We start from the raw sequence: 26,234 nt of genomic DNA, 5'->3' as shown, positions 1-26,234 counted from the left end.
TTATTATCTAGTTCAAAAGAGCATACACATTAGAAAGTCCTCTATTCAAACTCAGGTGTATCTAGCTCTTGATCCTTTACTCTTAAACCCATATTGCCTCAACTAAAGGCATCATTTCCATAGGAACTTTTGTACTAATCTTTTAAGCCCTCTATTTTTCCTCATCAAAATCATCTAAGCATTTCCACTCTGTGAATTGCTAAGATTTTTGGTTAAAAATCACATGGGGCCTGTCACCTCATAGTGTCCTCTGAGGCCAACAGGTTCAGCTTGAGGCCAAGAGATTTAGGGACAGACAAGACCCTGGCACAACTCTCCCTTCTCCAATATCTCTACAATTTTATTTTTGTTCATTTTACCTCATTGGCCCCTAATTTTGTTATTTAGGCTTTTATGGGATCATCTATTCAGAACAAGGACTTGGTTTTTTAAGACACAGTTTTCTGGACTATATTACTTCTTAATACTATAGAAATTATAAGTCATAGTAAATATAAAAACATAGAGTTTTCACACAAAGACTGGTATTATGAACTACTAGATCCTGAACAAACATCCTAACTCACTCAGGACATCTGCTTTGTTCTGTTTTCATCTAATTGCAAAGTGGAGAAAGAATTGCTGTTGTTGTATTTTAAGATTATGCACACAGGCCTACATTTATATGAGCATGTTTTTGTTCTTCACATTTTAGGATATCTAGCTTGCGATTAATTTGTCTATGGAATTATAACCTCATGGAAGAGATTACTATTTTTCTGCTGAGACTTCCTTGATTGAAATGAGTTTGAATGGTCGTGCTATAATAATTAAATTCAAAATATTTCATAATTTTACACTTTCCCTAATGTTCACCATTAGCCATGGATGGGAATGCAAATAAATACATGTATATTAAATAATAAAACTTAATTAGTCAGGGAAGAAATGGAATGAAATGAACATCTAACACCTCTAGAGATAACTAATGATAGTTTGCCTTCCTAGTTACTTCTTTGACTTGAGTTTACTGGGACTTGAATACATGCATGAAACTGTCCTTTATTAACAACCAAATTTATACCAAGCTTGTTGCCCCAGGGTGTTTAATATAAATTGCTATGTAGATTGGCTTCCTATTTTCAGAAATATATAGTTGAGGACCTTTAATTTCTATGTTAAAATCATATAGGGTTGATTGGAGAGTAAAATAAGAGCTGAGTTCAGCTCTTTGCACTCAGGTTCTGGATAAGCTAGTTCTACCTGAAGGAGAGTAGCCTGAAGACCATTAACCCATTTCTGGATCCAGCTTTGAGACTCCATGAGACAGTTCCCTAGTCACCATGGCTTTACATTGCTTGGTGAATTAAAATGAGAAGAACAAAATCTCATGAAGACTTTACTTGTGATTACTTGTTAATAGTATTAATGATGTCCAAAATAACAATTGTAACCTGTATTAGGTTATAATGTTTTATGAAAACCTATGTTTTCATAAAGAATTTCACATGCAAAAGTTTAATTATTATCCTATTTAACAGATGAGAAGGCTAGATGAGGTTCAGAAATAATAAATGACTTACTTATAGCAGAATTTATTATTAGACAGCAGTTGAATCCAAATATATCAATATGTCTTCTTTTGTTTTGTGAGTTTTTTATATTGCTGTTAATTTTACTTATTTAATACAACATCTTTTGTAAGTTATATCCTCTGGGAAAACATTATATACTCTCAAGTTACAGGTGAAGATGGTATGGGTTCTATGTTTACCTCCATGATTTCCTAGCTGTGTGATCATGAACAAGTTGTTTAACCTCTCTAAGTCTTGGTGTTTGCATTTAGAAAATATGGCTAATAATAGCACTTCCTTCATAGATTCCAGTAGCATGCTCCTGGTTAAATAATTAGCATCTTCCCTGATACAGAAATGGATTCTCTAAATGATAGGAATCATTTATCATTGATTTTGATAAACACTTAGGTATAAATTAACACATAGTCATTGACTACTTATATTCAGAAAGAGAGAGAGAGAGAGAGAGAGAGAGAGAGAGAGAGAGAGAGAGAGAATAAAGTCCTTTATGACCAGCAAAAAGGAGCCTCCACTTGAAGCCTGGGGAAAAGGTCTAAGATTATATTTATGAAATAAAAATATTAACATCAAATGCTCTTTGAAGGTTGATTAACTTAACTGGAATTTATGATAATAAGCACTTTTCCTTCTGTAGGTCAAATTTTGAGACAGTGAGGTACACTGGAATTAATATTCCTGTAGAAAAAAAAGGCTCTGTGTGCTTGATCAACAATTTTGAAGGTGCTATTTCATCACCAAAATTTAGTCCATTCATATTTTTCAGGTACCTTTCCTTAGGATAGAAAAACTTCTTATCCATATCATGACCTTACTTCTGTTGGATCAAATCTTACAGGAAGAGATCAGTCATATATCAAAAGTTAATGACTAGCCATTTCTCACCCAGCTATTTTGTGACCACTGAACTGACACAGTGCAGAGGGCATAGAAGAGTAGTGGAAGTTCACTGGGCATTTTTCCTCTGTCATCTAGAGAGTCCCAGCAGGCTTTGACAACAGCCTCTGTAGCTAGGGGCTATTATCATGCCCCTATTCTTTCATGGGAGATTTGGACCATCTTTTTCTAGATCCAATGCTACATCCCACCTCCACATTGATTAATCCGTGCATTTATTACACTTTCAGTAGTAAAAATATATAGACTTCAGTCATCTCTGGAGATGCTGAAATAGTCCCTTTTTTCTTCTTGATTTAGGAGAAGGTAGAGAGGAACAATGTGTGCAGAGTATGATATAAATATATGAGCTCAAATATCTAATTAGCTAAAAGAATCTTGGTTCCCTCTGCACCTTTGACAGAATTGCAGCTGTCAGATTGTAGCTCCAATATTTTATCCTCATTGCAACATGAATCTGAAGATGGTTTATAAAAGGCACTTTCTAAAAGACACATGAACACCACTCTGCTTATTTTGTAGGATGCTTGAGGATGACCTGAAGCTTAGCAGTGACGAAGATGACCTTGAGCCTGTGAAGACCTTGACTACTCAGTGCACTGCCACTGAGCTCTACCAGGTAGGAACAGCTTAGGGCTTGGTTTGGGACCTAAGGGGTGGGGGCAAAAGGAACTGGAATGGTTTTGTCATCTACAAGCGTATGCCCTGCTTCATCTCTAGTCTTTGGTGAGAAGGAAAGAAGCAAAGATAAGCATAGTATTCTGGAACAGGTTGGATCAGCTTACACTTCCATTAAAATTAAAGAGATGCTGAGCTCTTGAAAACTGCTTTCATCTTTTCCCTCTGTTTCCTCTTTGGCATACACAATATTCATTGTTAGTAAGCAATTGAGATCATCTTTCCCTTTCTTGGGCTAAGTATTGTCTTGAGTGAGCTATAACTTTAGTAACTTCAGTGTGAGGTTTAGAGCCTGTGCTCATTAATTAATTAAAATAAAACAGTGATTACTCCATTCACCTTTCCCAGGTGTGCTACTTCAGAACACAGCTGAGAATCAGTACTCAGAATCTTGCAGCTTTCATGAACCTTCAGGCAAAAGACATTTGGCAAAAGTTTGCTGATGCCCTGCAACTTCCATTCTGTGTTACAAATATTTACAGTACTTACTATTAAACTAGATGGCAAAAATATGTGTTTTCAGCATTTCCAATGAAACTGGATTCTTGATTTAAAAAGGCCAAGTACTGTATCTTTTATAAATCATGAGAATGGCAAAGTAGTGTGTGGTATCCATGAATGCTTGTGTGTTTTCTCTGTGGCAGAGAACTGTATTGCGTGTGGGGTCCTTCTGGCTGTGCTTGTAACCTCACATTAGGAACACAGAAAGACTACCTTTAAAAAATAGTTTATTGATTTTTAGAGAGAGAGGAAGGGAGAGAAAGAGAAACATCAATGTGAAAGTGAAACATCTACCAGCTGCCTCCTGCACTCCCCATACTGGGTATGGAGCCTAAAATCTGGGTATGTGCCCTGTCTGGGAATCAAACCAGCAATATCTTAGTACATGGATTGATGCTCAATCAACTGGGCTGCACAAACCAGCACTACCTTTGTTTTTTAAAAGCCAATACCTAACCAAGTTCTTTCTACAGTGAAGTCTGCTAAGTTATAAAACTAAAACCAGACTGTCTTAAAGAATGCTCATACACTGGTATTTCAAGATAGTTAGCAAATATGGAATTCCATATCACTAAATATTTTGTGATGAAACTGCAAAGAAAAGCTTAGGAAAAATTCTCAGGTCTCACCTAGTCCATTCTCATCTACAATTGTTTGTCACACCATAACTCCTACTACTCTGCATAATTTTAAAATTGAACACATCTTCAATGTTACGTGGCCAATACTTTCCTCTCTTTCACTTTCTGCTTACATTTTTTAAAGTATATTTTATTGATTTTTTACAGAGAGGAAGAGAGAGGGATAGAGAGTCAGGAACATCGATGAGAGAGAATCATCGATCAGCTGCCTCCTGCACACCCCCTACTGGGGATGTGCCCGCAACCAAGGTACACGCCCCCGACCGGAACCGAACCCGGGACCTTTCAGTCCGCAGGCCGACGCTCTATCCACTGAGCCAAACCAGTTTTGGCTGCTTACATTTTTTTTTGAGAGTACATTTATTAAAGCTGGGCAGCCTGGCCGGTGTGGCTCAGTTGCTTGGACATTGTCCTGTGCACCAAAGGGTTCCTAGTTCGATTCCCTTTCAAAACACATGCCCAGGTTGTGGGCTCGATCACTAGTAGGGGGCATGGAGGAGGCAAGAAATCTATGTTTCACTCTCACCAATGTCTCTCTCTCTCTCTCTCTACCTCTACCTTTCCCTCTAAAAATCAATTAAAAAATAAAGCTGGGGACAGTGACATAAGGAAATGCATAACATAGAAGAAGCAACAAGAGAGAACCTAGGTTGGGCTGCTTTGGCTCACTGAAAAGTCAGAGAAAAGGGTCCTTGGAGATAGGCTCAATGTGTTAGCCCTGGATGAGCTTCCACTTCCCATTGATACCTTGGTTGCAAGTTTCCTGGGGACCCTTATAATTTAGGAGATGCATGGCTGAGAGAGAAGAAGGGTGTAGGTGTGCTCAAGAAAGGGAAAATGCTTTACATTTTGGACAGTATGTAAAAACTGAATCTTTGCAACTTTGGTGCTTTATCAAGAACAAACACAATTGTCTCCCAGGGGCTTACAGTACATTTAATATACAGAATACAAGCAGTCCCTCTCCTACTTGAGTCATGGACTTAAAAGCAACTGTAAAATGCACGTTTAAATTCCAATGTCTGCCATTCCTGCTTTTTGTGTTTAATATGCCAATGACAAGAGCACTGTATTGCTAAATAAAACAAAATAATCTAAAATAATTTATTCTGACAGATGCAACACTACCTTTTAATAGAAATGTTTAAACAATGTAAAGGTATATTTTGCACATGGACTTCCTCTCTATATCATTTCATATATGCAATCTGCATCTTAGTTTCTCAAGTTGTCGTTTTTTGTATTTATCTGGAGAAATGGCATACAGTCTGTTGGCCTGGATCATCTGGGTTTTTAGCATGTATGGGGTGACTTTGTGAAAGTGCTGCCACTCTTGGATATTCCCAGTTGATGAGTTAGAAGATTTTTATGGCATGCTGCCCTAGATCAGTCATGCCTTCCTCAACAAAGGTTATTATATGAAGGGGATAGAGGGTTGAACTGGAATATCTAAAGTAAGGCAAGATGACAATTTATTCCCCTTAACTGGGTCCAGGAAGCAAGAAGTGGGCACAAGGTTACAGATATTTGCAAATGAAACCTTCTTATAGAGTTTGGGGACTAGTTAAAAGGCTGGAAGGCTAAAGACCAAGAGAGAACCTGTGTGTAGTAATTTTTCTGTTGTATAAAATTCACATAACATAAAGCTCACCATTTTAAAATATACAATTCAGTGACATTTAAAACTTTCACAGGGCTGTGCATCCATCACCAGTTCCAGAATATGTTCATCACTCCAAAAGGAAATCCCACATACCTTAAGCAGTTACTCCCAATTTCCATATTCTCTCAGCCCCTGGAAACTACTAATCTATATCCTGTCAGTATGGATTTGCTTATTTCATATAAATGAAGTCATAAAATATGTGACCTTTTATAACTGGCTTCTTTTACTTATTATAATGTTTTCTAGGTTCATCCATGTTGCAACATGTATCAATACTGCATTCCTTTTTGTGGCTAAATAATATTCTGTTTTATGGATCTACTACCTTTTATTTATCCATTCATCACTTGAACATTTTGGTTGTTCCCACCTTTTAGCTATTTGAGGATTTGTATCTCAGTTTCATTGGAATACATGTTTCAGTTCTTTTGAATTTTATCTTTCTTTTTTTTTTCAGTTCTTTCACCTAAAATTGAAATTGTTGAATCATATAGTAATTCTATGTTTAACTTATTGAGGGACTGCAAAAATCTTTTTCTTTTCAGGCAAAGTAATATAGTACCATATAGACATTATAGTTAATTTATCTTATCTTATAATTGGGACCTTCATACCTCTCCAACATCAGCAGTAGTGCTAAGAGCTCCCACTTCATGGAGTTGCCCTTTCTCTGAGCCGGGCATTAAGTCAAGGTTCTCTGATTCATTTGAACCTTGCAGAAAACCTTAAAAGTAAGTTTGGGCCTCTTGTCTAAGCTAAAGCATTATAGAATCATTCTATTTGTGGCAGGATGATTGGGAGAAAAGCATACAAACAAATGCATTGGTGCATTAAATCACGCCATTGGTTGGAGCTGACATTATACTTAGAAAATTTCCCAGAACCTGGTAGCTACATTCATACAGCCATACTCCAATATAAAAGCTATTAGCTTTCTAGAGATATCCTCAACTTATCTCACCCATAATCATTGCACCTGGACTCACCTAAGGAGACCCAAATAGTTCAGGTTTAGTTAGTGAGTACACACCACTCTTTTCCAAAAAGCTTCTGAGACCCTATGCTATGGCTGGCAACATAACAAATTCAAAAAGAGTGGATTTCAAATGCATGTATGAAAATTAAATACAGGATCAAGACATGTTAATTTCTAATTTGACATTTAGTCCCAAGTATTTCATAATCAGAACAACCTCCCCTCTCCCTGCCCCCATTGGCACCCTCCACAGCAGTATTAGCCATGCTAAACACAAACAAACACCAATAGAATAATTAGGATGTGTTTAAATGCTAAGTATTATTTATTCAAATGGGAAAGTGGAGCATGCTTCCCAAATAGTCTCAACTGAGAAAGCAAAATGGAATGGGGAATGTAGAGAGAACACACAAACTTTTAACGAATAATTTCAGGGTACTATCACTTTTTCCCCCCTGAAATTATTCGTTAAAAGTTTGTGTGTTCTCTCTACATTCCCTATTGCATTTTGCTTTCTCAGTTGAGACTATTTGGGAAACAGATATATCTATGTTGTCTTCTAAGTTGGTGTGTCAGTGCTGGCACAGTATAGGATAGAAAGCAAGAGATTCAGTGTATAACCGAATGGATTATAATCCTGGCTCTGCCACTTTCTGGTGAACTTGAACTAAAGACCAAAGTGTCTAGAAAATGGAGATAAAAATAGCAGCTACTTCATTGGGTTATAGTGATGATTCAATGATTACGTGAATGAAAATATGCAAAATCATTTGAAAGTATGGTTAGCATATAGTAAATGTTCACCACTTTTTTATATGATGATGATGACCAGCAGGAGCAGCAGCATCGTACTACTAATAACAATGTAAAATGTCTCCTATTCTTTGAGATTCTATATCAATTACCTTCCCTTTTCTTGTAAGAAACGGGATATTAAAGAGAACTGCTTAATTAACTACCTGGAAAACAGCCAGTATGTGGCAAACTTGAATGAAAAGATTCTGTCTTGTCCTAACATTTATTAGCTTCTAGTATGTGTACCTGGCCATGAGGATTCATAAGTGTAGTCATTAAGAACATGATTTTTGGAATAGAGAAGCCTGGGCATAAATCCAACTCTATCATACACTAGCTGCATGACTTTGTGCAATTCACCTAATATCTCTAAGTCTTGGATTTCTCACCAATAAACTATGATAAACCAGTTGTGTCCAATTCATCGGAGTATTGTAAGAATCAAATGAAGATTGTGTATAAGAAAATGCTTTTAAAGCCATAAGCACTACACAAATGCTGGTTATTCATCCTTATGGACCCTTAAGATATTAACTTCAGTTTGGATTTGATGTCCATAGGAATCTGCTAGGAACTGGATTGAATGTCCTAATGGCCCTTCAAAGGCATCCACTAAATGTGAACAACCTTTCCTCCCCTCTGAGACCTGACAAGTTTTAAACCAGACATCCCAGGAAGAAAGGCCAAATTTCCAATGACACTGCACCAAGTCCTCCGGGGAAATTACATTTATTTATTTATTTATTTTACATGTCTTTTGAAAAAAATAGTTTTTCTTCTAACGACTGATGTGAGTGGTGTGTTGAGTCATGAATTTTTATTATTGTTTTTATTTTTGCTTTCTGAGCTCTCACTCTACTCTGGAGGAAGGCTGTATTCACCTTGGTTTTCTCTCAGGAGCTCCCCCTAAATGGGAAATAGTCATTTGAAGATGACATTGGACTGTGGAATGTTCCAGAACAATATTTGAATTGGGTGCAGTGTTTTGTACTTAGTGTCTGCATAAACATATGTGTTACAATACATTCTTTGAAAGTTGGATATCAGTAATATGGTTGGGCCCAGTTGATGTGTCTCAGCAGTTGAGTGTTGACCTATGAACCTGTAAGTCACGGTTTGATTCAGTCAAGCATGTGTCCTGGTTGTGAGCTCCATCCCCAGTAGGGGGTGTGCAGGAGGCAGCTGATCAATGATTCTCATCACTGATGTTTTTATCTCTCTCTCCCATCCTCTCTTAAATCCATAAAAAATATATCCTATCTAATAAAGAGGGAATATGCTAATTGACCCTCATGCTGTCGTAAAGATGGTGGCACCCACAGCCAATAAGGAGGGAATATACTAATTGACTGCCATGCCCTCAAAGATGGCAGCTCCCACAGCCACAAGATGGCGGTGTCCAGTCCCCTCAGCCCTGCCGAGGTGACAGGCTTTGCCATGCACCTGCCTCCAGAGTACCCCAGTACCCTGAGCCCCATAGCTGTCCTGAGGTGCAGGCAAGATTCAGATGGCAGCTGCCCAGCCTCCCAGGGCCAGCCCTAGGTGCAGGCAAGCCTCAGATGGTGGCTGCCCAGCTGCCCAGCTGCCCAGGACCACCTGAGGCTCAGGTAACCAGGGCCGGCTGAGGCTTGCACTGCTGGCAGTGGCAGCAGCAGAGGTGTGATGGGGCATCTCCTTCCCCTGATCACCAGGTTGCCTCCTGACCCTGAGGGCTCCTGGACTGTGAGAGGGGGCATGCCAGGCTGAGGGACCGCCCCCTCCAGTGCATGAATTTTCATGCACTGGGCCTCTTGTTTTAAAAATAAAATAATATGGTTGGGATGTGAGAGCTATGTGATGTCAATTAGCCAGCTGACTGACTTTTTACTTTTCAGATGCTAATCTTGGCATAATATATAAAAACCCAACCCTCGCCTTCATCCCTATATAACACTTATTGAATTGCCCTTTTAAGCAAGTTATTTAGGGCTAGCAATGATGCTGTGATGAGTCACTGGGTTTTTGAGGGACAATGGCATAATCCAGTAAGACACAGTTCTTGGGAGTTCATAGGTGTAAGTTCTCTGCACATATTAACTCCATAGCCCTGAAACTTCAGCTTTCTTTCCTTTTTTTCAGTTTTTCTTTTGGTCAAAATTTTCTCCTTATGTTTCTCAGGATTAAAAGAACCCATGAAAATGAGGGGTTAAACCTGGAATCAATTTTCACTTACAGCTGAGATGCAGTTATTGATGTTGTGCTTACAGTTCAATAAAAGATCTAAAGATACAGACCGAATGCTTCTCTTTCAATATAAGCAGCCTAATCAGTCTCAAATGTTTTTTTTTTTTTAACAAAGAAATCGTATTGACAGGTTTATTAAAATTGCTGTCTTTAAAATTTTAAGCTATCCACAATTTGACCTATTCCAAAGGCTTCTAGAATGTATGTTGACCACACTTCAGAGCTCATTCAAGTACATATTCATAGAACCTGGTAAACATCTGCTTAATATTCCATTGAATAGTATCATGATGCTTGATTTACACAGTTCAAAGCATGTAGTCTATTATTATAATCTGGTGGCAGGATAGCCTATGATGCCTAGGTTCTGAGGGCAGGTTATATCTTGGCATGGCTCTCTTATGACTTAACTAGAAGCCCGTTGCACAAAGTTTCGTGCAAAAGTCCTTCCTTCACCTGGCTGCTGGCACCAGTTTTCTGCCAGCACCAGTTTTCCTCTGGCCACCCGCTGATCGGAGCACCTCCCGCCAGAGCGATCAGCCACCCTGAGTTCCTCCAGCGCTGTTTCCTCTGGCCTCCAGAGCGATCAGCCACCCCGAGTTCCTCCAGCTCCATTTCCTCTGACTGCAAGAGTGATCGAGTTCCTCCAGCTCTGTTTCCTCTGACTGCAAGAGTGATCGGAGCTCCTCCCGCCAGTGCGATCAGCCTGGTGGTGGAGGAACTCAGGGTGGCTGATCGCACTGGCGGGAGGCACTCCAATTTGTGGTTGGCCAGAGGAAAACTGGTGCTGGCAGAAAACTGGTGCCGGCAGCCACATTAGCCACCCCGAGTTCCGCCACGGGCTCCTTCTGCTGGCCCTATGGGTCCTTCCGCAGCACCTGCCATTGGGGCCGGCGGGAGGAACGGGGGGCGGAGACTCGTGAATCCCCACCCCCCCGCCAGCCCAATTGGCCACCCCAAGTCCCGCCCCGAGCCTCCCAACGGCCCAATTGTGGGTGTAGTGGAGTGATGGTAATTTGCATATTACCATTTTATTAGGTAGGATAATCTGATTGGCATTAGAAGCAAAAGATTTTAGAAGTATAAAGATAATAAAAATATGCATTGTTAGAAACTGCCTTAAGGCCATTTTAATATTTATCCTGTCTTATTATTAATTTGAATTAGGCCAGCATCTTAGATTACTTAATTAGTGCAGTTAGAAATTTGGAAAATGGACACTATGGCTGGAAATGTTCAGTTAGTGACCAGGTTCAGCTAAGATTCTAGATAAAGCTTGGAGTGATATGTTGGTGCTTTAAAAACAACTAAACAATTTGCTTTGAGCACAAAGTTATTCTAATGGGTTGTGTCTGAATACATTGTTGTAGGTAGCTCCAATGTATGCAGTTTTATTGAAACCAAGCTGCTCTCTTTTCTGCCTCAGGATTGTCCTGATACCCCTAGAAAAGTGCATTTAATTAAAATTGAAAGCATTTTACTGGGTATATGTGAACATTTAAACTAGATGCTAGTAGCAGAGCTGCACCTCAAAGATGTTAACATTCACAGAAAAAAACGTGTATTTTTAGCTCTTCCCCTACACTTCTTAATTTTATTTGTCTAATGATTACTAATTACCTCAAACAAACAGCTGGCTTTTAAATCAGTTTCTTGATTTTGGTTTTATAGTTCATTTATTTTTGTGTGTTTGTTTGTTTTTATGGTTACTGTTGGGCAAGCTTACAGGATAGGCTGTTATTTGATAATTTCAAATGAGATAAATTCCATGGTACTAGAAAATCAGAATATTCTGGCAGCTTTGGGATGTGTTCCTTATACCTGTGATGCATGTTGTACTTTGAAAACATAGAAGCCAATTTAAATTCAAGCCCACTTTTATGTTTAAAGTTTGCCAGTGAAAAATATGCAATAATTTTTACTCCTGCTATCAACTGGATTTTTTGAAGTTGACATGCTGTAGTGAATGCATTTGTTGTGACAACAGATACCCTTCCCTGTTGTAATTGTTCCTAGTTTTTAGCCACAGTTCTCCCTCCTTATGCTCAACAAGTTAGTACCTCCCCAAGGTTTCCCTGAATTTCCATTTACTTTGTTAACAGCAGAAAGGCTGGGGAAGGCCTCTTCAGTCATGTTAATATGGCATACACAGCCTGTCAGAGCTATAGAAACAGCAGATGGATTAGGATGAAACCAAGTGCAAAATAACTTTGATAGAGTCTTTTAATGTAAACAGTTTATCTGTCATTGCTTTTCATTGAAATGTCCCCCAAAATGATCCAGTTTGGCTGTGAAAGCTGCAGAATGTAGCTGAATAAAATAATTACATTGTCATACTCTATCTAACAATTAGAGAATGAGTGGATATTTTAATTTATTCATTGAGGACAGGAAAGTAAGTAGGATAACATATAAGGTTAATAGAATAGCATTGGCCTTCATATTCACAAGATTGTGTTCCCTATTTGGCTGTATTAGCATAGAGACTAGATGGATACGAAACTTCTTAGGGATCATACAATGTGATTTTTAAAATGCTCCAGGCAAGTCTGTGTCTGTTTAGAAACATGCATACTGATTTTTTTCATTATAACTAGGTATTCTACTTTTAGTACCAAATATTTTGATTTGTGATTCCATAGATTGCCTTTATATTGTAAACTAAAACTATGCTTTGAGCACACAGAGATGTAGAGAAGCACAATGTTGTACATATTGTGCTCTTTATGACTGACTAGTAGCCCTGTGCATGAATCCATGTGCCAGTAGCTCTCTGTGAGGCCTGGCTGCTCCATGCCCACTGCCCAGAGGCTCTCCATGGCCCAGAGGCCCATCCGCGGCCTGGCATGGAACGCTTGCCTCGTTGCCGTGGTGACTAAGCAAGCATTCTGCCAGGCCATTCATTCTGCCAGCTCTCAGTGGCCACCCCCCCCTCAGGGACTGGGGGACTCCTGCGGGGCTATGAGGACTGGGCACCATCATCTTTGTGATGGAATGATGGTTAATTTGCATATGACCCTTTTATTAGATAGGATGACCAGATACTAGCTAATGCTCACTACATTTTGTGAATGATCCATCTATGAGAATTTTGTTATTTTGATTTGCTTAACACTTTTCTCAAAATGATATTAATTTAGATACTGGTGAGGGTGTGCTGTTTCCACCAAGAACAAACAGAAACTGAAATGGATATAATCTGTTACTTGAGAACAGATAGCTCTCAGGTAGGACAGGAATGACCACAACCTTTTTTCCCCACAAAGAACACGTGGAACACATATGGCTCTGTACAGAGGATCACAGGGAGAATAGCAGCCACCCCTGGGAACCTGGGGATCACTAAACTAATTTGAATCAAAGTACTGGAAGGAAAAGGCATCGCCATATTTCCCTTTGTCACTGCCCCTGGGTTCAAGAAAGTAGCTAGACATCATTGGTCCTCTCTCCACTCTAATCACCCTACTTGTTTGGTAGAAGCATATTATTTTCCTTAGGACTCTTCATCACCCCAATTTGGGTCCAAATCCATGGCTGAAGCCTGGAGGTTCTGTCTTGGAGTCATTATCAGCTAAAAAACCTCAGGCAACGTAACATATGTACATACATTTATTGGAAGTTTCTAAGTCTCAAGTTTAATCAGGGTTCTAGCATATAGTGGAGCAACATGAACATCTTTAGTGAAAGCTGTGTAATAAAGCACTTTGCCAAACTGAAAATGTGAGATTTTGAAATTTATGTTCTGGCTTTGAAAATTTTACTAGGGATTTGGTTTAGGGCCCAAGGAATGTTTTACTCTGTCCCCCAAATATCTGCCACCTGCTGAAAAAGATACCAGGCAGGCTAAAAACAACCAGGGCCTTGTCTTTAATGTAAAACAATCTGTCTTATTATTAAACAGCTATATTATTTTTTGTATTTATTTAGCAAAATCAAAGGGCATAAGTATAAGCACTATAATTAACAGAAGAGGTGTTTACCTTTGAGATTAGCTACCAATCCAATGTTAATTATTCAAAATTCAAGTGTATGGGCAGATAAAAGCAGCAGACACTCCCAAAATGCATGGGATAACAATGTATTTCTCAGAATTATCTCATAGGAATCTTTGGAATATTAGATATAAACATTTAAAACTTGCTAATAAATTTTGTTTCTTCCTAATGGAAGTGGATTCAGATTCCATATTTAACCTTGAATCATATATGTATACATATATGAGTCTATATGTGTATATATATATATACTAGAAGCACGGTGCACGAAATTCGTGCACGGCGGGGGGTTGTCCCTCAACCCAGCCTGTACCCTCTCCAATCTGGGACATCCCTCTCACAATCCAGGACTGCTGGCTCCCAACTGCTTGCCTGCCTGCCTTCCTGATTGCCCCTAACCGCTTCTGCCTGCCAGCCTGATCACCCGCTAACCAATCCGCTGCCAGCCTGGTTGATGCTTAACTGCTCCCCTGCCAGCCTGTTTGCCCCCAACTTCCTTCCTCTGCCAGCCTGGTCACCCCTAACTGCCCTCTCCTGCAGGGTTGATCACCACCAATTGCCCTCCCTTGCAGGCCGGGTGCCTCCCAACTGCCCTCCCCTGCTGGCCATCTTGTAGTGGCCATCTTGTGTCCACATGGAGGCAGGAGCTTTGACCACATGGGGGCAGCTATATTGTGTGTTGCAGTGATGATCAATCTGTATATTACTCTTTTATTAGATAAGATAGAGGCCTGGTGCACTGGTGGGGGCCAGCTGGTTTGCCCTGAAGGGTGTCCCAGATCAGGGTGGGGTTCCCTTGGGGCGTGGGGAGGCCTGAGCAAGGGGCCTGTGGTGGTTTGCAGGCGGGCCACGCCCCCTGGCAACCTAAGCGGAGGCACTGGTATCTGGGATTTATTTTCCTTCTACTTGGCACCACTTGGCTGACCAGGATGAGCAGCACTCCCAATTGAAACTTTGTAGCCTGGAGCGGAGCCAAGCCTGCTGTTCCCTCCGGGGCGGCAGCCATCTCTGTGGCAGTTAATTCACCTTCTACAGTTAAAACTTTGTTGCCTTAAGTGGGTGAGCCCGGCCAGGGTGTGCTTTAAAGCTTTGCTTCCCCTGTTGCCGCCGGCAACCCTGGCCTGCTCTCTCAAGCTCCATTCTGTTGCCATTTGTTTGAATTTGTTTACCTTCTATAATTGAAACTTTGTAGCTTGAGTGGAGGCTTAGGCCTGCAACAGCTATGGAAAGCTTGGCTTGCTCTGTTACCTGGGAAACCTTGCTCTCTGTGGCTGTAGCCATCTTGGATTGGGGTTAATTTGCATACTCGCCCTGATTGGCTGGTGGGCGTGGCTTGGCTGGTGGGCGTGGCTTATGTAGCGGAGTGATGGTTAATTTGCATATTACCATTTTATTAGAGAAGATATGTATATATGTGTGTATATATGTATATATATATGCATATATAGTATACACACACATATGTATATATAGTCATGTTTTGCTTAATAACGGGGAAATGCATTATTAGGTGATTTCCTCATTGTGTTAATGTTTAAGGACCATGATGACCAAAACAACACAAGATTAAATCAAGCACAAGGGGAAATGGTGCAGTCAAGAGATGCTGCATGTATAAGGCTGCTGTGAGCAGAATACAGTATACTGTTTTACAGTAAAGTTTTTCTTTATAAGTAAAAAGAGTACACTCAAAAATAATTATAAAAACTATAGTATAGTAAATACATAAACCAGTAACATAATTGTCTATTATTATTATCATGTATTATGTACAGTGCATGATTGTATTACTATACTTTTAAACGACTGGCAGCACAGTAGGTTTGTTTACTCCAGCATCACCACAAACATGTGAGTAATATGTTGTGCTACAATGTTACAATGGCTATGAGGTCACTAGAGGATAAGAACTTTTCAGCTCAATTATAATCTTACTAGAGGCCCAGTGCATGATTAAATCATGCACGTGTAGGGTCCCCTACACGCTTTTGCTTTTGATCACGGGGGAGCTGGGTGCCTATCCGCTGGTGCACCAGGCCTTTCAGAAGCCTCTGGCGTGGCGAAGACTTCTGAAAGGCCTGATGCCTGAGCGAAGGTACGGTCAATTTGCATATTTGTCTATTATTAGGTAGGATGCAGTCATTGACTTAACTGCTGTTAACTGCTACAAACATGACTGTATACTTAAATACTTGTGTGTGTTTTAAAATATAGGATACCAGACCTTAAAATGACCATGAAGAGTCTTTACTCCAGCTTCCTAATTTTGTCAGTAAGGACCCTGAGGCACAGTGTCAGTTGGTATTTGGTATTGTAAGATAAAACAAAGCATAGTTTAGTCTCTGCCCCTCTTCTTGGCAAAGAGCTCTGAAAACCCTTGTAATTTCCTAAGTGATAAGAACATTAAGACCACCTTTTGTTTTAATATTTGGTCTGCACCCAAGTTGGTAATGCAAGATATTGAATCCCATGGAACTTCCTGGGTGATAGGAATGTTTGTTTATTTGTTTGTTTTCCTAATGAGTCAACTCTGGTTAGGCTTCTGGATGGGAGCTCATCACCAGAAAGACCAAGCCATGATTAGAAGCTTGGAACATTCAGCCTTATTTCTCCCCCTCCCCACTTCTCTAGAGAGGGGAGAGGGGAGCTGGAAATTGAATTAATAATTGATCATGCCTATGTTAGTAAGCCTCTATAAAATTTCTGACAATATGGGGTTTGGAGAGCTTTTAAGTTGGCAAACACATCCACAACTGGGATGGTAGAGAAGTCCTTATACTTGGGACCCTCCCCCAGACTTCACACTCTATACCTCTTCATCTGGCTATTCATCTGTATCCTTTACCATATCCTTTAATAAACTGGTAAACACAAATAACTGTTTGCCTGAATTCTGTGAACCACTCTAGACAATTATTTGAACCTGAGAAGGGGACTATGGGAACCTCTTATTTATAGTCCACAAGTCTGAAGTACAGGTGACAACTTGGACTGCAACTGGCAACTGAAGTGCGGGGTCAGTCTTGTGGGACTGAGCCCTTAACCTATAGGATCTGATGCTATCTCCAGGTATATAGTGTCAGAATTGAGTGAAATTGTAGGAAATCCAGCTGGTGTCACAGAAAATTGCTTGGTAAGGGAAAAAATCCTCATACATCTGATATCAGAAGTGTTCTGAGTGTGGTAGTGGTGTGAGAGTGAGGAGAAACACATGTGAAAGACTACTGTATTTTCTACTACATGAATATGGACAAAGATGAATGTATAGTAGTCCCTCTTATCTGAGGAGTTACATTCTAAAACCCCCAGTGGATGCCTGAAACCATTGATAGTACCAAATGCTATGTATACTATGTTTTGTCCCTATACATATATACCTGTGATAAAGTTTAATTTGTGAATTTGGCATGAACAACAATCCTATATAATGAAAGCCCAGTGACCAAATGGCAGAATGACCAGAACTACAGGTCGACCAGTCACTATGATGCGCACTGACCACCAGGGGGCAGACACTCAACGCAGGAGCTGCCCCCTGGTGGTAAGTGTGCTCCCAGAGTGGGAGCACCACTTGGCTGACCAGGATGAGCAGCACTCCCACAGTGGCCGATCCCCACAGGCCACGCCCACCACCAGTGCACAAATCCCATGCACTGGGCCTCAACAGCATCAGCCTCTTTGTTTCAGTATTCTTTACCAGGACATGCATTAATATCCTAAGTACATGTGAGACATAACTTGGGTCAGCCAGGCACATATTCCTCATTTTTACCTGTTATCTCACTCTAGTTTTTTCACTTTCTACCACTTGTCAAATTTCAACCTTAGGCACAGATGTTGAGAAAATAAGTTTTGCCTATCAAGCCAAATAAAGTGTCCAAATATTAATGGGTATTTACCTAGCAATAGAACCTGAGACTTAATAGAGGAGGACTTGGATCTCCAGTACTAATGTCTAAACTTGGGAAGTGTTTCATTAAAAAAAAATTGTTTCAAGGTGCATTGAGTTGTTGTTATGCATAGAAGGGTTCAGCATGCTTGTGCACTGGTCATCCAAAACAAGTCCAATGTTATATTATAAATTGTCTCTGTTACAAGCTGTTCCCTCTGCTTTATAATTTACAGCAGTATGCTCTTATTCTCTTAGCCCTCGCTCATGTCCAAGATTATCAAATAAGAATGTCTCCAACTGGATACATTTTTAAAGATCTGAAGAACTCTGAGGTTGTCTAAGTGCTGCTTTAGTACTCCCCATCCTATCTTATAAAAGAGTAATATGAAAATTAGCATATTTCCGCTACACCCACAAGCCACGCCCAGCAGCCAATCAGGAGTGAGTATGCAAATTAACTCAACCAAGATGGCTGCGGCCACAGAGTGAGCAGGAGGCTTGGGTTTCCCCGATAATGGAAGAAGGCAAGCTTTCCGCACACCCTGGCTGGCCAAGGCCTCCACTTAAGGCTACAAAGTTTCAATCATAGAAGATAAATAAATCCCAACAAAAATGGCAGCAGCCACAGAGCTGGAGAGAGCAGGAGGCTGAGTTGCCCCCGGCGATGGAGGAAGCCAAGCTCCTGCAGCCCTGGCCTGCCTTGGTCTCCACTCAAGGCTACAAATTTTCAATTATAGAAGATAAATAAATCCCAACAAAAATGGCTTCGGCCATGGAGCAAGCAGGAGGCTTGGCCCCGCTCAAGGCTACAAATTTTCAATTATAGAAGAAAAATAAATCCCAGATACGAGGGCCTCTAATTGGGTAGCCGGGGGGCATGGCCAGCCTGCAAACCAATACAGGCCCCTTGCCCAGGCCACCCCACGCCCCAAGGGAACCCCCACACTCATCTGGGACACCCTTCAGGGCAAACCAGCTGGCACGCACCCATGCACCAGGCCTCTACTTACCTAATAATAGACAAACATGTAAATTGACCGTACCTTTGCTATGCCCATAGCCAATCAGAGTGAGTATGCAAATTAACCCAAAGAAGATGGTGGTTAATTTGCATACATAGGCGCCCAGCGCCTGTGTCCCAGGAATATCCTGGCGCCCAGGTCACTGTGAGGTAAGGCCACGTGGGCCCAGAGAAGCCTGGGAAGGGCCTGAGCCAGGGGGCTCCTGGGCAGAGCTAAGCCTGCAATCAGAACGAGGGGGCAGAGTTGGAGCCTGCGATCCCAGGGAGTTGGGGGTCCGCTCCTGCCCAAGGCCAAAAGGGAGGCTTTCAGCCTTGGGCAGGAGCGGACCCCCGGAACCTTTCAGTCTGGGCAGGAGCAAACCCTCAGGCCTGGGCAGGAGTGGAGCCTGCGATCAATCACAGGGAGCTGGGGGTCCCCTACCCAAGGCCGAAAGCCTCTTTCAGAGGCTTTCAGCCTGGGCAGGCCTGGGCAGGGGCAGAGCCAGCGATCAGAGGGAGCTGGAGGGCCCCTGCCCAGGCCTAAAGCTTTGGCCAGAGGCTTTAGGCCTCGGCAGGGCCCAGCCCGCGATTGGTGTGAACTATAGAGGAAACACCTTTTCTGACTGAATATTGGCTAAGCTTCCTGTATGCCACTGGTAATATTCTTAGTAACTTGGGTAATAAGAATCCAAAAAGGTGATCTAGGGTTTTTCCACCATACTTCTGGAGAAAAAAACAAAGATCCACTGCTGGAGGGCTAAGAAATGTCATATCCTGCCCTAGCCGGTTTGACTCAGTGGTTAATGCCTCAGCCTGCCGACAGCAGGGTCTGGGTTAGATTCTGATCAAGGGCATGTACCTAGGTTGCAGGCTCCTCCCTGGCCGGGGCCCAGATCAGGGCTCATGCAGGAGGCAACCAAAGTGTTCCTCTCACTTTGATGTTTCTCTCTGTCTTTCTCTTTCTCGTCCACATTCTCTAAAAGTCAATGGAAACATACCCTCAGGTGAGGATAAAAAAAAAAAATAGCCGAAACTGGTTTGGCTCAGTGGATAGAGTGTCGGCCTGTGGACTGAAAGGTCCCAGGTTCGATTCCGGTCAAGGGCATGTACCTTGGTTGTGGGCACATCCCCAGTAGGGGGTGTGCAGGAGGCAGCTGATCGATGTTTCTCTCTCATCGATGTTTCTAACTCTCTATCCCTCTCCCTTCCTCTCTGTGAAAAATCAATAAAATATTTTTTTAAAAAAAATTAAAAAAAAATACAGAAAGAAATGCATATCGTATGAAAGACACATCTTGAAAATGCTTAAAGAAAGTTGTCATTTTTTCTTGGTGAAGGGACTGGAGTCCATGTTGATGAAAACACCTTGGTGGCTGTGGTGACTGGCAGTGGCTGCAGCAGCGGGGTGATGGGGCTGGTGCCTTCCCCTGATCAGCCCGGTTGCCTCCCACAAAGGGAGGCCAGGCTGAGACTCAGGTACGCTCCCTGTGGGGAGCAGGCCTAAGCCGTTAGTAGGACATCCCCTGAGGGATCCCAGTATGTGAGAGGGGGCAGGTTGGGCTGAGGGACCCCTCACCCCCAGTGCACGAATTTCATAAACCGGCCCCTAGTCCTATCTAATAAAAGAGTAATATGCAAATTGACCATCACTCCAACACAACATGGCTACCCCCATGTGGTCAAAGATGGCTGCCCCCATGTGGACACAAGATGGCCACCACAAGATGGCCAGCAGGGGAGGGCTGTTGGGAGGGACCAGGTCTGCAAGGGAGGGCAGTTGTAGGTGATCAGGCCAGCAGGGGAGGGCAGTTGGAAGGGACCAGGCCTGCAAGGGGAGGGCAGTTAGGGGCAATCAGGCTGGCAGGGGAGCAGTTAGACATCAATCAGGCTGGCAGGGGAGTGGTTAGGGGGTGATCAGGCTGGCAGGCAGAAGCGGTTAGGGGCAATCAGGAAGGCAGGCAGGTGAGCAGTTGGGAGCCAGCAGTCCTGGATCGGGCCTAAACAGGCAGTCGGACATCCCTCGAGGGGTCCTAGATTGGAGAGGGTGCAGGCTGGGCTGAGGGACACACATCCCCGTGCATGAATCTCATGCACTGGGCCTCTAGTATTAAATATTATTCTATAGCCTCAAAAAGTCTAGGCAAGTACAAGTTTGGTTCTGATTAACTAATTATGCTACAAAAGTATGAAAAAAAATCACTAAAACCTCCAGGTGCTTAAACAGTTTGATAGACTATAGCCATTCTACCATCATCACCCCAGCTGTGTTGCTTAGCAACATTTTAATTCCAGAATAATTGAAGGAGATGTAATCCCTGTGGAGAGGGAAACAGAAATCAGAAGGCTGTTGACAGATGATCTGAGTTGTTTCTTCTAATACTGTGAAGATCACTAACTCTTTTCATGAATGATAAATGGACTATACACAGATCAATGAGTTCAGCAATAAACTGGAACTAGGCTCCAAGTCTGAGGCAATGCAGGCCGAGAGGCCCAGAGATTTTCTCATTTCAATGATTTGGTGTGTTTTCTTAAAAATTCCACAGGAGTACAATGATCTGAGCATTCGGTCATCCCTTGCCCTTTTTTAATGTCTGCTAATAAAAATTATTTTAGAAATGGATAATTTAGCCTTTTTGTCACCATGCAGGTGCAGCCAGGTGTCAGTAGTAATGCAGGGTAAGTGGCTCCCTACCACAGACTTTAAAATCCAAGATATGCCAGTGACCATACCCTCTACATCTACCACCCCTCCTGTCATAAAAACCAAAGGAGGACAACAAAGAGGAATATTAGAATGAAAAGGCTGGAAGAGGAGAATCCTCTTGTGAATCTAAATGCTACTCCTATGGACACGGCTGAACTTTCCAGGCAGCCCTGACAATGCCCGCCTGTGTCTGAAATATGTACTTAGGCATGTAAACATGTTCCCTGGGAGAGTAAAATTGCTTTCTGTGTTTACAGTCTGCTTATCTCCAGCAGCCTGCTTCAGTTAGCTCCTTATCTTTCTGAAGAACATTTTATATTGTTTATTGTTTTGGTAACTAGTTTCAAAGGTTATGCTTGCTAATGTTGTCTAATTTCATTTTTCCTTCTGTTTACAGGCTGTTGAAAAGGCAAAACCTAAGAATAATCCTGTGAAGTAAGTTATTTTTTTATTAGTTGGAAATTTTAATTTGAATGGACTCCATGCATGTGAAAAAATAGTCATAAAAGAGACGTTGGATTTTGAGTTAATCTCCATTCATGACAATTTAAAAACAACAGAAAACACACACACAAACAAAAATACCTCCAATAAGTCAGGACCAGCGTTTTGTTTGTTTTTTTTTTCCCCCTGTGGTCGTTATCCCAAAGTGCCCTAAATTGTGCCCAGTTTACATAAATTAATATGTGCCATCCATGAGTAGCTGCCAAATACTATTATAATCATATTCAATGCATAGTACTTTGAGTCTTTGGGTTTTGCACATGCTACAAAGCTTAAATTTTAATTGCAAATCTTGGACCAATGACAGAGATGTAAATAGCTGAAAATATGCCAAGTGTTTTACAGCCATGAGGGGGTGGTTCGGCACCTTGGCATCAAGGCCTCATGACTCTGTTAATGAAAAACTTATGTACTATATTTAACTATAAGTTTTTCTAGCTAACAGATAGTTATTTCTAAGGAATTTTATGGTATACTCTTAGATTATAAACAAGGTGCACAGCAGTCTTTTAAATATAGACATCCTGTCTCTTCCAGAAGGGAGACTTTCAAATTAAGAAGGGTGTATGTCTTATCATTTGGGTTTGTGACATCTGATTGCAGTGTTATGTTTCATACCAGTCCTCCTAGTCATGTGGCCTAGAGAAGATCTGCTATATCTGCTGGGTTACTATAGGTCTGGTAATATCACATCTTTAGGAACTATGTGTTAATTTATCTCAGCTATCTTCCATTATAGTGGGTACCCGATATAGAAAAGAGGAGTGCATTTATTTTTAATAGTTTCTGGGAGAATGAATCAGCTAATGACAATGACAAGAAGGCTGCTTGTATTTTGGAAAATAATTTACTTTTTCAAGTCACTACGGTGGTGTTTAGCATACCATTAAATGTAAATTCTAATTCTTTTTCCAAAAGGTTTGATGTACTTTATTTTCAAGTTGAATTTTTCTTAAGCCACAGAATATTCCTTGTTGGGATTCTGTAGCCTCTGGGACATTTGTAATCTAGAAATGTATTATGCTGTACTCATCCTATGGAAGTACTTTTAGATGCTGCATTTTTCTCTGGGTGTTCAGTTGGGGGTTAATTTTCTCTGCAGCCTGATTTCTTTTCTATCTATGCCCAGAAGGCTTTGTGCTGTGAGCCCATAACAGGTGAGCCTCATCAATTAAAGTATGGTGCTAATGAGGCCAAGGCAAGGACTGTAGTCCCTGAATGAGCCATCGGTGATCTTTCCCTTAGTCTGACTGCACATGCCCCCCTTTGGTCTACCCACATGAAGATGTGTCCCCCAGGTCACAAAGGATGGGACAAGTGCTGGAGGCATGTAAATATAGGCCCTCAATGGGACAAACACCTCCAAATTTAAGCCCTCTCAATAGGAAGTAAGTCCCAACCTCCATCTTGGCATACACAAGACTGCCCATTGGTAGTATGTGGAGCTGCATTAGATCATACTCTAGTGGCTGGAAAGTATGACTAGTTTTCTCCCTGCTCCTTGTGAGGATTTAATCCTACAGCTAATTATATTTTTACTAGAGGCCCCGTGCATGAAATTTGTGCATGGGGGGGGTGGAGTATGTGCATCAGACCAACCTGCACCTTTTCCAATCTGGGACCCCTCGAGGGATGTCTGACTGTGCAGTGGGATTGGGCCTAAACGGGCAGTCGGACATCCCTCTTACAATCCAGGACTGCTGGCTCCCAACTCCTCGCCTGCCTGCCTACCTGATTGCCCCTAACTGCTTCTGCCTGCTAGACTGATGACCCCCTAGCAACTCCCCTTCCAGCCTGATCGGCCCCTAACTGCCCTCTTCTGCTGGCCTGGTTGCCCCAACTGCCCTCCCCAGCCAACCTGGTAGCCCCTAACTGCTCTCCCCTGCTGGCCTGGTCCCCCCCAACTGTCCTCCCCTGCTGGCCTGGTCCCCCGCAACTGCCCTCCCCTGCAGGCCTGATCGCCCACAACTGCCCTCCCTTGCAGGCCTGGTCCCTCCCAACTGCCCTCCCCTTTTGGCCTGATCGCCCACAACTGCCCTCCCCGGCTGGCCATCTTATGGCAGCCATCTTGTGTCCACATGGGGGTGGCCATCTTTAACCACATGGGGGCAGCCATCTTGTGTGTTGGAGTGATGGTCAATTTGCATATTACTCTTTTATTATATAGGAAGAGCTCTTATTAATTTACAGTGCGACTCTAACTAATGGCTATCACTTTAAGGAATATTCTAAAGAAAAAAAAGGAAAACTGAAAGAGCCAAATAATTACTAATAGAATATGGAGATTTATACTTTTAAATATATTTGAAAATCTGTTTAGTAATAAGATTACATCACAGTCATCTGGTAGAGGCTTAGAATTGTCTTCTAATTTGATAAGATACTGTTCTCAGTATGAGTTGGGGTGTCCTGTTACACTGGGACTCACAATATCTAACTCACTTGCCTATACACAACCATTGGAGCACTTTAAGTAGAGAAGTATCCTCAACTCAGGGACAGAAATTCCAGAGCCTGGCTCAATTACACAGCCTGACAGCAGAGCAGAAGTGGAGTTTTAAAGTGTTTTATGTATAGTGGTTCTCTTTCAATTTCTGCTGTCTGCCAGAGAATTTCAGTTATACACAGTGCACAGGGACCCCAAATAGAGTAAGGGTTCAATACATGTACTCTGAATGAATGAACAAGTAAACAAATTGGACACATCCCAGAAAACAGTCCTTGCAGGAGCCTGGTCTGGATGTTTAATGAGACTGATGGCTCTACACTAGTGGAGTACCAGATCAGAAGTGTGTTATAACTGACCAAGTTGTTCAGTCTCTTATTCTTGAATCATGCCACATGTAAAATAGTCACGTATTGTTCTGGTTTATTCTAGCTCTTCTGCCTCTGATTATTTACTGGCTTGATTTTTTATGCAAGAATTGACAATTGTGTGGGAAGGCCTGGGGAGGGGAAGGGAACGGGGTCAAAAAGGGACATCTATAATACCTTCAACAGTAAAGATAAAATAATTAACATTTGATTGTTTAAGCATACAGTCTTGCTGGAAAAGTAGAGGCATCATTTATAGTTAAAGTATGAGCACACATTGGTGAAGATTATCTTTTGTGCAATTGGATATCATCCTCATGTGCAGTATTTGGGAGATGGTTGAGAAAAAAAATAAAAAGAAGAAGAATATTTTGTGACATGTGAAAATTATGTAAAGTTCAACTTTCAGTGTCTACAAAAAAAGTTTTATTGTCACACAGCTACATTAATTTGTTTACATACTGCCCATGGCTCCTTTTGTGCTACAGTAGCAGAGTTGAGTAGTTGCAACAGAGATTATACAAAGCCAAAAATATTTACTATGTGTCCCTTTACTGGATAATTTTGCTGACCCCTGCTCTAGTTGGTCAGGTAGAAAATGGCACAGATTTAAACTCTTCCATGACTGTAAAGCTTAAACTATCATCCCTTTCTCTTTCTGCACTTTAACACATTGAGTAGGTATTTACTGAGCCCTTATCATTTGTTTTGGAATTTGTGAGGCTGATGTACCATCTAATTCTCATTCAGTGAAGAGAGATCACTCTTAAATCACTATCTTTGAAAATTGTTATGGATATAAGATCCATTAACAGGGCATTGGTGCCTCATAAACCAGTGAACACATAGCTACAGCATACTGCTAGTTTGCCAAGTTGTGTGTAGATGGATATATTGCAAAAGGTATATGCATTTTCTAAAATTCTGTTGTTTCCCAAGATCTAACTAAGTACACTTTCATTAGAATGATGGTAAATGATTCACAATATCCATTTAGTATGTATATTTTCCTGTCTAAAGGTTGAAATTTCCCTTCCTATTTCTCAACTATTTGTTCAGTTTATTTTTAATACCTTCATGGTTGCAAGTTTCTTTCATCACCATAGGGAGATTGTAGTACACATTAATTACACTCCATATAAAAGAAATTAAATTTATGCTTATTTAATGTAATCACATAATATACCCGAATACACTAATGACTTTACCTTGAAACATTAAATATTACCTTTGAGAGTAAGAATCAAAATTGAATGTTCTTAAGATCAGTTATCAGGGCAAGAGATGCTGGGGTATTTTTCAGTCTATTAGAATCATGCCTATATCTAAGCTTGGTTAGTATGTTCAAACTGTGGCTCTTTAATGTGTCAC

At 41.3% G+C, this 26,234-nt stretch overlaps 1 protein-coding gene across 4 annotated transcripts in view; it reads left to right on the top strand.

Annotated features, from left to right (window-relative positions):
* The window catches only part of AFF2 (ALF transcription elongation factor 2), a gene marked incomplete at both ends in the record, with an annotated part of 731,149 nt that overhangs the window by 577,664 nt on the left and 127,251 nt on the right, over positions 1 to 26,234 (top strand). For all 4 annotated transcript variants that reach the window (XM_079765477.1, XM_079765476.1, XM_079765475.1 and 1 more), the window contains 2 exons: positions 2,994 to 3,090; positions 21,943 to 21,980. In XM_079765477.1, the coding sequence (XP_079621603.1) occupies positions 2,994 to 3,090; positions 21,943 to 21,980 (135 nt within the window). The remainder of the gene's footprint in view (positions 1 to 2,993; positions 3,091 to 21,942; positions 21,981 to 26,234) is intronic.

Source organism: Cnephaeus nilssonii, assembly GCF_951640355.1.
Source record: "Cnephaeus nilssonii genome assembly, chromosome: X".
Lineage (NCBI taxonomy): Eukaryota > Metazoa > Chordata > Mammalia > Chiroptera > Vespertilionidae > Cnephaeus > Cnephaeus nilssonii.
The sequence above is the reverse complement of the archived record's forward strand: the minus strand, read 5'-3'. Positions and strand labels throughout refer to the sequence as shown.